The 14098-nt window shown below is 44.9% G+C and overlaps 1 protein-coding gene across 1 annotated transcript; it reads left to right on the forward strand.

Moving 5' to 3' along the window:
- The first annotated feature begins 6888 nt into the window (after positions 1–6888).
- Positions 6889–12629, forward strand: BCL2L10 (BCL2 like 10). Its single transcript, XM_044273826.1, has 2 exons — positions 6889–7394; positions 11262–12629. Exons 1-2 carry the CDS (start codon positions 6999–7001, stop codon positions 11391–11393), a joined length of 528 nt encoding a protein of 175 aa, XP_044129761.1. The 5' UTR covers positions 6889–6998; the 3' UTR covers positions 11394–12629.
- Positions 12630–14098: the final 1469 nt, after the last annotated feature.

Genomic DNA, 14098 nt, shown 5'->3' on the forward strand with positions numbered 1-14098 from the left:
CAAAGAGGAGCATGCTGCGATTTTCACGCAACGCACAAGTGATGCGTGAAAATCACCGCTCGTGTGCACAGTCCCATAGAAATGAATGGGTCAGGATTCAGTGCGGGTGCAGTGCGTTCACCGCACGCATCGCACCCGCACGGAAAACTCACCCGTGTGAAAGGGGCCTAAGTGGTTCGAGCAGCTCTCACCTGCTAAGGATTCCAATGTTGAAGCACGGAACAGCTCCTTCACCCGAATTAGGAGCAAGCAAATAATATATAGAAAGGGAAGATTTGTCCAGCTTGTCTTGATGGTAATCCAAAGGCACTTTATTCAATATTCAATGTAAAAACATCCAGGTATAGAATGCATCAAGACAAGCTGGACAAATCTTCCCTTTCTATACATCACCATGGTAAAAGATTATGTGATGGACCATGTGATGACCGGAGTGACGTCACCACAGGTCCTTTTCCTGCACACAGCACAAAGATGAAGACAGAAGAGATGCCGGCTGCGCGAGCAAGTGGATTAAGGTGAGTTAAAAAAAAAAATATTAACCCCTCCAGCGCTATTTTACTATGCATTCTGTATTCAGAATGCTATTATTTTCCCTTATAACCATGTTATAAGGGAAAATAATAATGATCGGGTCTCCATCCCGATCATCACCTAGCAACCATGCATGAAAATCGCACCGCATCCGCACTTGCTTGCGGATGCTTGCGATTTTCACGCAGCCCCATTCACTTCTATGGGGCCTGAGTTGTGTGGAAAACGCATCTAGAGCATGCTGCGATTTTCACGTAACGCACAAGTGATGTGTGAAAATCAGCGCTCATGTGCTCAGCCCCATAGAAATGAATGGGTCGGTATTCAGTGCGGGTGCAATGCATTCACCTCACGCATCGCATCCGTGCGGAATACTCGCCCGTGTGAAAGGGGCCTTAGACACATGTCTGGTAGCCCCAGGATTCATTTTGGCTGTGAGACCGCTTATCACAGGAGCAGGGCCGTTTCTTGGGGCGGGCTGGGCAGCTGCCCGGGGCGCTGTCAGAAGGGGGGCGCCGGCAGGGCACAGCAGGAGATGAGAGCTGCGCTTCCATTGTGGAAGCGCTCACTCATCTCCAAAGACATCTCATCTGTATCGCCGTCCTCAGGACGGCGATACAAATGTCTGTAATGCGGCAGGGCAGGGAGAGGTGTGTCCCCTCCCTGTTCCTCTGATGGGCTGCCAGCACTAGGCCGGCAGCCTATCAGAGGCCGGTGCAGGCGGCATGACGTCATCGCGCCGCCTGAGCCAGCGAGGGAAACAGGCCGGAAGAGGCCTGCATCGCATTCTGGAGGAGGTAAATATAAGTTTATTTTTATTTTTTTATATGTAAAAATGACAATCCTGGCACATAAGGGGGGCTGCTGGGCTGGCACAGACATAAGGGGGGCTGCTGGCACATAAGGGGGATACTGGCTACAGGCACATAAGGGGGGCTACTGGCTACTCGCACATAAGGGGGGCTGCTGGCACATAAGGGGGGGCTACTGGCACATAAGGGGGGCTGCTGGCACATAAGGAGGGCTTCTGGCACATAAGGGGGGGGCTACTGGCACTTGATAGGGGGCTACTGGCACATGATAGGGGGCACTCAGGCTACTGGCACATGATGGTGGGGGGGTCTTTTATTACTGGCACATGATTGGGGGGCATCTATGGGGGCACATCTTACTGGCACATGATATGGGGGCACATCTTACTGGTACATGATTGGGGGGCATCTATTGGGGTACTTATTACTGCCACATTATTGGGTGGCACTATAGGGACATCTACAGAGGCTAAAAAGAAGGGGTATTTTATATGGGGGCTCTGTATATGGGCATTTTATACTCGGACACATGGTGGGTACTATGGGGAAGGGGAGAAAGGAGCACTATGGGGTCATCTGCAGGGGCACTGAGAAGGAGTATTTTATATTGGCACGATATGGGAACATTAGCTCAACTGGGGGCATTACAAGGGGGTATGTTTTGCACATTATAAAGAGAATTATTACTACTGGGGGGGGGGGGGGGGGGGGCATTATGGTGGGCTTTATTACTCCCCCATGGTATGACCCCCTAGTAGCTCTGTTATCCCTCTGCCCCTTCTCCAAATCCTTATTATGAAATCTTTCTCATTAGGATAAAACACAACATCAGCTCCACCAAGCCCCCGGCCAAAGTGTGGAATTAGCGTCCGAGATCCCCAAGGGCCAAGCCAAGTAACTGTAAGTGTTCATGTGGAGTATGTTTGTTATACACATATAGCATACACTGTGCCACACAATATACAGTATACCGCTACACTGTGCCACACAATATACAGTATACCTCTACACTGTGCACACAATATACAGTATACCTCTACACTGTGCACACAATATACAGTATACCTCTACACTGTGCCACACAATATACAGTATACCTCTACACTGTGCCCCACAATATACAGTATACCTCTACACTGTGCCCCACAATATACAGTATACCGCTACACTGTGCCCCACAATATACAGTATACATCTACACTGTGCCCACAATATACAGTGTACCTCTACACTGTGCACACAATATACAGTGTACCTCTACACTGTGCCACACAATATACAGTATACCGCTACACTGTGCCACACAATATACAGTATACCGCTACACTGTGCACACAATATACAGTATACCTCTACACTGTGCCACACAATATACAGTATACCTCTACACTGTGCCACACAATATACAGTATACCTCTACACTGTGCCCCACAATATACAGTATACCTCTACACTGTGCCCCACAATATACAGTATACCGCTACACTGTGCCCCACAATATACAGATACCTACACTGTGCCCCACAATACGGACCTCTACACTGTGCCCACAATATACAGTGTACCTCTACACTGTGCCACACAATATACAGTGTACCTCTACACTGTGCCCCACAATATACAGTATACCGCTACACTGTGCCACACAATATACAGTATACCGCTACACTGTGCCACACAATATACAGTATACCGCTACACTGTGCCACACAATATACAGTATACCTCTACACTGTGCCCCACAATATACAGTATACCGCTACACTGTGCCACACAATATACAGTATACCTCTACACTGTGCCCACAATATACAGTATACCTCTACACTGTGCCCCACAATATACAGTATACCTCTACACTGTGCCACACAATATACAGTATACCGCTACACTGTGCACACAATATACAGTATACCTCTACACTGTGCCACACAATATACAGTATACCTCTACACTGTGCCACACAATATACAGTATACCTCTACACTGTGCCACACAATATACAGTATACCTCTACACTGTGCACACAATATACAGTATACCTCTACACTGTGCCACACAATATACAGTATACCGCTACACTGTGCCACACAATATACAGTATACCGCTACACTGTGCCACACAATATACAGTATACCTCTACACTGTGCCACACAATATACAGTATACCTCTACACTGTGCCACAATATACAGTATACTAATATACAGTATACCTCTACACTGTGCACACAATATACAGTATACCTCTACACTGTGCACACAATATACAGTATACCTCTACACTGTGCCCACAATATACAGTATACCTCTACACTGTGCCCCACAATATACAGTATACCTCTACACTGTGCCACACAATATACAGTATACCTCTACACTGTGCCACACAATATACAGTATACCGCTACACTGTGCCACACAATATACAGTATACCGCTACACTGTGCCACACAATATACAGTATACCGCTACACTGTGCCACACAATATACAGTATACCTCTACACTGTGCCACACAATATACAGTATACCTCTACACTGTGCCCCACAATATACAGTATACCTCTACACTGTGCCCCACAATATACAGTATACCTCTACACTGTGCCCCACAATATACAGTATACCTCTACACTGTGCCCCACAATATACAGTACTCTACACTGTGCCCCACAATATACAGTATACTCTACACTGTGCCCACAATATACAGTATACCTCTACACTGTGCCCACAATATACAGTATACCTCTACACTGTGCCCCACAATATACAGTATACCTCTACACTGTGCCCACAATATACAGTATACCTCTACACTGTGCCCACAATATACAGTATACCTCTACACTGTGCCCCACAATATACAGTATACCTCTACACTGTGCCACACAATATACAGTATACCTCTACACTGTGCCACACAATATACAGTATACCTCTACACTGTGCCACACAATATACAGTATACCTCTACACTGTGCCCCACAATATACAGTATACCTCTACACTGTGCCACACAATATACAGTATACCTCTACACTGTGCCCACAATATACAGTATACCTCTACACTGTGCCACACAATATACAGTATACCTCTACACTGTGCCCACAATATACAGTATACCTCTACACTGTGCCACACAATATACAGTATACCTCTACACTGTGCCACACAATATACAGTATACCTCTACACTGTGCCACAATATACAGTATACCTCTACACTGTGCCACACAATATACAGTATACCTCTACACTGTGCCACACAATATACAGTATACCTCTACACTGTGCACACAATATACAGTATACCTCTACACTGTGCCCCACAATATACAGTATACCGCTACACTGGTCCACACAATATGCAGTATACCTCTACACTGTGCCACACAATATACAGTAGACCTCTACACTGTGCCACACAATATACAGTATACCTCTACACTGTGCCACACAATATACAGTATACCTCTACACTGTGCACACAATATACAGTATACCTCTACACTGTGCCACACAATATACAGTATACCGCTACACTGTGCCACACAATATACAGTATACCTCTACACTGTGCCACACAATATACAGTATACCTCTACACTGTGCCACACAATATACAGTATACCTCTACACTGTGCACACAATATACAGTATACCTCTACACTGTGCACACAATATACAGTATACCGCTACACTGTGCCACACAATATACAGTATACCGCTACACTGTGCCACACAATATACAGTATACCGCTACACTGTGCCACACAATATACAGTATACCTCTACACTGTGCACACAATATACAGTATACCGCTACACTGTGCCCCACAATATACAGTATACCGCTACACTGTGCCCCACAATATACAGTATACCGCTACACTGTGCCCCACAATATACAGTATACCTCTACACTGTGCCACACAATATACAGTATACCGCTACACTGTGCACACAATATACAGTATACCTCTACACTGTGCACACAATATACAGTATACCGCTACACTGTGCCCCACAATATACAGTATACCTCTACACTGTGCCCCACAATATACAGTATACCTCTACACTGTGCCCCACAATATACAGTATACCTCTACACTGTGCACACAATATACAGTATACCTCTACACTGTGCCACACAATATACAGTATACCTCTACACTGTGCCACACAATATACAGTATACCTCTACACTGTGCCACACAATATACAGTATACCTCTACACTGTGCCCCACAATATACAGTATACCTCTACACTGTGCCCACAATATACAGTATACCTCTACACTGTGCCCCACAATATACAGTATACCTCTACACTGTGCCCCACAATATACAGTATACCTCTACACTGTGCCACACAATATACAGTATACCTCTACACTGTGCACCACAATATACAGTATACCTCTACACTGTGCCACACAATATACAGTATACCTCTACACTGTGCCCCACAATATACAGTATACCTCTACACTGTGCCCCACAATATACAGTATACCTCTACACTGTGCCCCACAATATACAGTATACCTCTACACTGTGCCCACAATATACAGTATACCTCTACACTGTGCACACAATATACAGTATACCTCTACACTGTGCCACACAATATACAGTATACCTCTACACTATGCACACAATATACAGTATACCTCTACACTGTGCCACACAATATACAGTATACCTCTACACTATGCACACAATATACAGTATACCTCTACACTGTGCCACACAATATACAGTATACCTCTACACTATGCCACACAATATACAGTATACCTCTACACTGTGCCACACAATATACAGTATACCGCTACACTGTGTAGGGGTTAGGCTCCATTCACACGTCCGCAAAATGGGTCCGCAAGCGTGCCGCAATTTTGGGCCTAATATAGAATATAGGGGCGGAAGGGGGGGGGGGCGACACTCGCCCTGAGAGAAATTTTACCTGGAAACTGCACAGGAGAAACAAGGCTTCTGCCAGCCACACACCCCTATCTCTACTACAGTGTGTCTGTCCTCATTAGGTCCCATCCATGGTCTGGTTTACAGCAGGGGCATTTTTAGGCTTGGCCAGGACCAGGGTTGTAGAGGTGCCCCTGGTTTATTCCTATAGGGCAGGGACGCTGAGAAAACGTGGGAGATTTCCTGGGTGAGATCACGTCGGAAGGATACACACTCTCACGGAAACCTATGGAATTACACAGAAAACGTCACGAGATCAGGTGTGAGGGGAACGGCGGTGGGAGACTTCCCGCGGTCAGGACGCGTCACGTGAGTGCTTGTGCCACACGTCACCGCCAGGACATTGTGTTCCAGTGACAGGCGTGGGCCAGAACACAATGAGACTGGAATGCCCTGCAGATGTTACGTCACGTCGCCAGCAGAGGGCGTGTGAAGGCAACGTACAATGAATGGAGCTGCATCTGATGAATGAATAGGCTTCTGTGCTCTCCGCCTACCAGAGCCCGGGTGGAGGGGGCGTGTCGCTCGGGGGAACGCAATCCTATAAACAAAAAGGTGGAAGTCTCTTTTAAATCATAGCAGATTGCGTGTGAACAGCTGTTGGTCTGTCGTACGTATATGGAGTGATCCCATTGCGGGCTCTGATCGAGGTAATATGTCTGAGACGCAGCTGCACGAGGAGGAGACCCGTGCTCTGGTGGAGGACTATCTGCAGCGCTGCCTGGGGAATGAACGCCCGCAGCCGCCGCCTCCTGTGGCGGATACCCTCTGGCAAGTGGCGCAGGAGGTCCACCTGGGGAACAGCGCCTTCTTCAAGTCCTGCGAGGAGCTGGACGTGGAGCCGTGCGCCATCCTGCAGCGTGTGGCCCACGAGGTGGCCCTGGAAGGAGGACTCAACTGGGGACGGGTGGTCGTGCTCATTGTGTTCGCCGGGACCTTGACACAAAGGCACAGGAAGCGGAGAGCGGGGACCCCCCGGGAACTGGCAGGGGTGCTGAGCCAATTCCTGGTCCGGGACCAAAGTGACTGGTTCCAGAAGAACGGAGGCTGGGTAATTGTCCTATTTTCTAGTCCTGCATGGGAGTTGTAGTCTTCCAGAACAATAGGTGACACATTGCTTCCCTGCACAGCATGTGGGTGGCTGCTGCTGCCATGTGGGCTGCCCTCTGACTCACTCCTCAAGCATCTCATGTGGAAGTGGCTCATCTCGGCTGATTGCACTTTATGATCCTTTTATAGTTCGATTTTACCAGAGAAATCTGCTCTGATTCATGTGTTGGTTTAGGGCTGAAAGTTTTAGAGGCAGGGGCCAGAATGACTGGGGAGTGGGATGCCCTTTGTGATTGTGTAGCCTGCCAATCAGATGGCATGGAGCGGTTTCTTGCCAGCCGTTTGGGTAGTCCATGCCCTGTAGAGAGGCTTGGCAAGAGCAAATGTTTCCTTGTTGCAGATCTTCAATAGGAGTCCTGATAAATCCATTGAGGAGACTGGGATGTCTCAGTGCGGTCAACGGCTGGGCGAGGTGTCTGCTTTTACCTACATGGACAATGCAGAAATGTTTCCGTGCAGGCGCTGACTTTATGTTCACATGATGGATTTTTGGCATGGGATTCAGCACTGAGAACCATGCCGAACTGAAACCGCCTCCTATTGTTTTCAGTGGGAGGCCATGTCTCAGTTCATGGAGCCACGGTTCCAGACCACGGTGGTTACCGAGTGGACACATTAGAAAGCCACTTTTTAGCTGCATTCAGTATAAAAAAGTGCAGCGGTTTCTTACATGGTATACAAAATCTGTCATGTGAACGTACCCTTACCTTTCATTGGCCATAGGGAGGTCCATCAGTAGATGGCAGAAGGTTGTGAGCATCTTAATATTTCCACTGACCTTCTAGAAGATGAATAGGAGTCATTGTTGGTCTTCTCTCCAGCTGGTAATGGGGCCAAGTAAAAGGACGCTGTGCAGATTTTGGAACATCTAAACATAGTGATCAGGTTTATTACCAAAACATGTTGGTGTCCACACAGCGCTGCTTAAGGTGCAGTTCCTATATTACATAAGGGCGTCTTTGTATGATAAAATCATATCTGATTAGAGATTCTATGTACATTTTGATGCACTTTCTTCTAGCTAGTAGTAGTTGGAATATTTGTATTGCAAATAATTAGTATTACCCTCAGCAAGCTATTAGCATTGACCTCCAGTTCCATTAAGTTCTATAATTAAGGGTGAGCTCCAGTTCAGCCACCAGTATAGCTAGAGGACATCCCTAATCCGTGGTGGTCTCCAGGTTGAAAAGCTGCAGTTCCCTGCCAGATTTGGTCAGTCTGAAGGAAATTGTTGCTTTGTGTCACCTGCCACTGGTTGATGACCAGAGATTAGGTAGTGGTCCATCATACCGAGCTTTAAAGGGTTTATTAAGTGTTTTATTCTTAGGATAGATCATAAGCATATGTGATCGGTGGGGGTCCGACTCCCGACACCCCAGCCGATCAGTATTTTGAAGAGCTGATCTAGTGTGACCTCTGGTAGATCATTTTTGGGTAATATGTGCCATGAAGATAACTACTGGCACTACCTAAACAATAGGCTGTGAGTCTGGGTCATTGTTGCATGTTGGTGACAATGGATTATCATTCCCCAAACATGTTTCTTTCCCCCTAAACTAACATTTAGTTCCCAGTTCTCCCATGCTTTTTTCTGCAGTTAATAATTCAATCTGTTTGTGGTGTAACCTGGACTGTGTTAATAGGGACTTTCCTCCCTTCCGGTACATGACGGTAAATCTGCTGCAGTCAATTCTCATTTCTCTGATAAGTGGAATAAATGCACAAATTCCCCCTGTTGATTCTTGAACGCATTAGATTGTGTCTGGTGGCACAGTAAGGGGTTTTTCCAATGCCACATAAAAAGTAGACTAAGTGTGATTATTTTTATTTATTATTGGTGCCAGTAGCAGAACACGGTATCTCGAGGTCTTGCGTAGGTGAAAGCCATGGTCATGGGATCCTATATTTTTACAGATGAAACTTTGATGGTAGCATATCGTGGGGCTCTATGAAAGACCCTGGCATGTTCTAGGTGTTGCCAGATGTTTCCCTTGTGTCTGTACTACACTGAGCAGGCAATATAGAGGGAGAGATCTACCTGCACATGGTAACAATATGTGCCTGGAGATGTTACAATGTAGTGTTGGCAGCATGAATCATCTGAGGTTGTTGGTTTTTCTTATTGTCAGCTGAGAAATTTCCAGAATGTGATAGAAACTAATCTGCTGTATCCAAAATCTGTTTCTGCAGCAGAGTTGTGGTGGGAAAGTCATTAAGCTGGAGACTAACCATGACTATAGAAGTCTAGATGGTCATTTCCGTTCTGCTCCCCATTGGCACAAAAGAGGTTAATGGAAATCACGAGGCAGAAAAGTTTATGTTTGCACAAATTAATTGTAAAGAGCAGAGTTCCGGAAGGTATTGAGGGTATAACTTGTTTACACAGTCCTGTGCCAAGCGGCGTTCAAACATCACCATCTGGAGGCTATTGCTTCCATCCTTCATTATGCTGAATAAGGATCCAGTAAACAGCTGCTCTTCTCTAGCTCCGGCCTTCTAAACAGTCTGTGACAGAGGACACTGCGTTTAGATAGATTGGATCTTAGAAGAGCAGTACTTGCTGTAGGTATACTTCCCTTCTGGTTTGCTGGGGGAAGCTACAGTTTTATAGATGAAGGGTCATTGATCCAAGTTGTTCCCATTGCCAGATTTGGAGTCGGGAAGGATTTTATTTTTATTTTTTATCCCCCCAAAGATGAGGGCAATTGGCTTCAGCCTCTTGAGTTTTTCAGCCTTCTAATCTGTTACTCCATGTCCTGTTTTAAAGGGGTTCTCTGGGCTTTTATTATTGATGGCCTATACTCAAGAGGGTAAAAAGAGTAGATGTAGAGCAGCACCCACAGACCATTAAACGACCACACCGGAATGCATCGGCCAAACCACGGCCGCAGATCCTCAGCCCCCAGCTTGACAAAGGCTATGTAGTAGCCGAAACGTTGCTGTTTATTTTTATGGCACTTTCTGTGGAGTCTGTCCAATAAAGAAGGCGCTGGAGATGCTGCCATTACCGGCTTGTTTGTACTATACTCAAGATAGGTCATAAATATCAGATCAGCGAGGGTCCGACACCTGGCACCCCCACTGATCAGCTGTATGAGGTGGCGTGTGTGCAGTGTGCACTTGCCGTTTCCCGTCTCTCTTCCATGGCAAGGACCATAGACCGCAGCAGCGGACATGAAGAGAGAAGGGAGACGCTACATGAGCACAGTGCGTGCTGTCTCCTCATACAGGACACCCAACACCCCCCGCCGATCTGATTTTGATGACCTATACTTCATCTGTAACGCACACCGGCCTAAATCGCCTATCCCAAGGTTTGTCCGAAGCTGGATTTGAGTCTGGGACCTCAGTCCTGCAAGAGAACGTTGCTAACCTCAAAGTCTTCAATGCAGCCAGTTTTATGTAAAATGGATAAATCAGTAATTTTATCTCTCGGACTACTTTCACGTGTCCGCCACAGTCTTCTGGCAGGCTGTTCCAGCATAGAATACAGGGAATCGGCGGGACAGAAGCCAATGCTTGCAGCAGTTTTTGTCCAGCCGATTCTTGGCATTTTTGTCGGAACTCCACTGCACCCCGTTATAGTTAATTGGGCTGGTGGCCATTCCGGTAGCACCTGGCAGTGTCGGATCCGGAGAACTTCAGCAGGCTGTTCTCTGCTGGAACAGCTTGCTGGAATTTGTGTCACAGATGTGAAACTAGCCTTACATCTTCATTGGTTGCTTCTATAGGGTTAAGTCTAAGCTTTTGTTTTTTTACATATTTAAAATAATGAATTATTAAAAAAAAAAATTCCTGTAATTTTCAGGAGGGTTTCCAGAAGTTTTCCAACAAAAAAAGCAACCACGAAAGACAAGACCAGAGTCATTTCTCCAATGCCCTGATGGCTGCGGCTGGAGTTGGACTCGCAGGATTAGTTTTTCTTCTGGCAGTAAGATGAACCGTGGAAACTATCAAAGGACCTCAGATCTCCGAAGACATTTTTGGACCATAAGGTCATCTGAACCTCAGCCATTGATGCCAAAGACCTTTCATAAAGGACTGAACTGATGTGACACCAGTCTATACAATTGTATTTTCACTGCGCAGACACGCGACCACAGTTAACTACATAGCACTTTTGCCTGTGAACGTTATGGACTGAAGTTAGAGCGGCTTTTAAAATGGCGTGATTTGTAAAGGAAAGAAAAACCTGCAAAAGGATTCCAATCAATGTCATTTCATTACTATGTAAAATGTTCTGTCAATCTCGGCTTGAGCACTTTTATGTTTAGTCTTTACTAGTAAATTCTATTTATTTAGGGTAATAGGTTTTATATCATTCAGTATTTAGGAACACTGTTACATCTTTTCATTTAATGGAGGCAGTGTGCACAGAGCATACGTGCGTCATAACTTACAGCGCCATAGATATCTTTTGGATACTTTCCATACTCTGGGGCTGCTTTTTTTTTAGTATTGGAGGAGGAAAAATAATGCCCAATATGTGTGTAACTGTAAGACGCTTCTTGGCGTAAAATGTAGCGTTAGTGAATCGCTATAGCAGATTTGCTATTGCATAGAGTAAAGCAAATCTCAAACCTGACAAATTGATTTGCTCAATGCATCCAAATGGCTGGCAAATGGGCACAACATTTGCGCACGTCGTTCACATTTGTAATATCTTCCTGACTTGCCTTTGTCAGTTTATTATGACCTGTGTGAACACACTGAATACCCTGGCTTATTTATATAAATGATTGCCTTGTGCCATCCAGGCTATAGCGGGTTATTAACAGATACCTTTTACTATGTACAAAGCTGTGTTTCACCAAAGTTCTGGAGCAACTCGTTGAATTGATTTTATTTTAGGCCAAGTCTGTACCGAAGAATAAAAACTTAATTAAGTAATAATTTAATAAAAATGTGTTTTTTTTTTCTTTGTATTTTGTTTTAGTTTTTTTAGAAGAAAGTGGAAATTTTTGAGAAATGTTTCACTGGTTAATGGTGTAAAGTGTAATGAGGAATTATTATATTTATGCTAGTTTATGATTGACTTTGTAGTCCCCAAAGAGACTGGCATCTCTTTAAGGCTTTTTTAAAACGATAATATATTATGTACATACACTTATGATACTTGGGATGGACAGTATTTTTTACTGTGTGTTATTGTCTAATAAATTGTGTACATTTGGCACTTGCTGGAATGGTCTTTACATTTTGAACAATCTACAGTCATAGTATACATTGAAGTTTACAGGGCACAAAAGCAATACTTAACCATTGCATGAGCAGATAACTGAGATGGATAAAGCAAGGCCTTACATACAGCAGCCAGGAATAAATGCTGGACTATGTCAATCACTTTCTATGATGAGGACAAGAGCTTCTTTAGGACCTTGCGTAGTACACAGAATGCCAGAAAGGTAAAATGGAGCTGCCCTCACCTGAGCGGCTCACCCTGACCCAGGGAAGTATACTATACTGTAAAGAGGAGCTACCAGACAACCCGTACAGGTGCATTACCTGAGAAATGGCTATCTTGATTGGTTGCATCTGAGTCTGAGGTATTGTATGTTGAGTCTAGATTCAACTTATGATGGCCTAGAAAATAATATTGTATCCTGAGACCATTGTATCTTGAGGGACCACTATACACCATTTCATAAATCACTACTATACAAGGTGCTTCAATTTAGCCTAAACCAAAGCAGATATTGAATCCTTCAACTGTGATTCAGATGTTTTTAACCACCAAAGTAATATCTTCACCGAGAGAAATGTTTCATTATTCAAACTAGTGTGGACCTTGAAAAATAGTGATGCAGGAACCTGTTCTGTTTCCTTTTGGAGTGTCCCAGAAGAGAGAGCCTGGGCAATACAAAGGTAATGGGTCTCTGCTGAATTACACCACATACTGTAGTCTGCCTTGTGCTGTGGATGCCTCACCACCCGTAATCTCGCCATCTGACCTCTACCGATCACAAACGCCTGGACCCCTCATTAGAACCTGCTTCGAGAGGCAAGGCACTCTCCTTTGTGGTGTAGGGGAGATAAAAGCTAATTTACATTTTTCCATATCTTGCTTGCTTTTCCCGTGGTGAATGTATTCTGCTGATGGCTGAGAACGAGTAGTCCCTAGAGGTTAGATGACTATGTAGCCTCCTGCTTTTACATTAAATGAGTTGTCCAGCGGTTACTAATGGATGGCTTATCCTCAGGATAGGCTGTTGCTAGCTGATGGACAGGGGTCAGACACCCTGCACTCGTGCTGATCGGCACTGGAAGTACATGGCACCATCAACCTTGTAGTGGCTGGAGAGTGTTACTACTATGGCGCTGATCCTATTGACTTCAATGGGTGAAGTGCTGTAGTAATAAGCTCCTTCTATTGCAGGGTTTTGGTGCTAACTTCTGGTGATCTAACTACACTCAAAAAGCGGATTGGTGGGGGTACAATACCCCGCCAATCATCTAGTGATGGCCTATCCAGAGGACATCACTTAGTAAAGGCTGGACAACCCTTTTAATCTCTCCCACACTTAATAGAAAATGTATTGTCAGTGATGTATTTATTTAAATCCAGTTTTTACTGTACACATTTAAAAAAAAAAGTTTGGGCTTATTTTTCGTCCCATAAAAAAAAAAAAAAAATCTTGCATTGTT

The sequence above is a fragment of the Bufo gargarizans genome, unplaced genomic scaffold (genome assembly GCF_014858855.1).
Source record: "Bufo gargarizans isolate SCDJY-AF-19 unplaced genomic scaffold, ASM1485885v1 original_scaffold_1171_pilon, whole genome shotgun sequence".
Taxonomy (NCBI): Eukaryota; Metazoa; Chordata; class Amphibia; order Anura; family Bufonidae; genus Bufo; species Bufo gargarizans.

Bases quoted from the DNA above. Each gene is read 5' to 3' on its own strand.
- BCL2L10 (XM_044273826.1), top strand. From the start codon at position 6,999: ATGTCTGAGACGCAGCTGCACGAGGAGGAGACCCGTGCTCTGGTGGAG. The intron at 7,395-11,261 runs GTAATTGTCCTA...TGTAATTTTCAG, and splicing joins TCCAGAAGAACGGAGGCTGG to GAGGGTTTCCAGAAGTTTTC.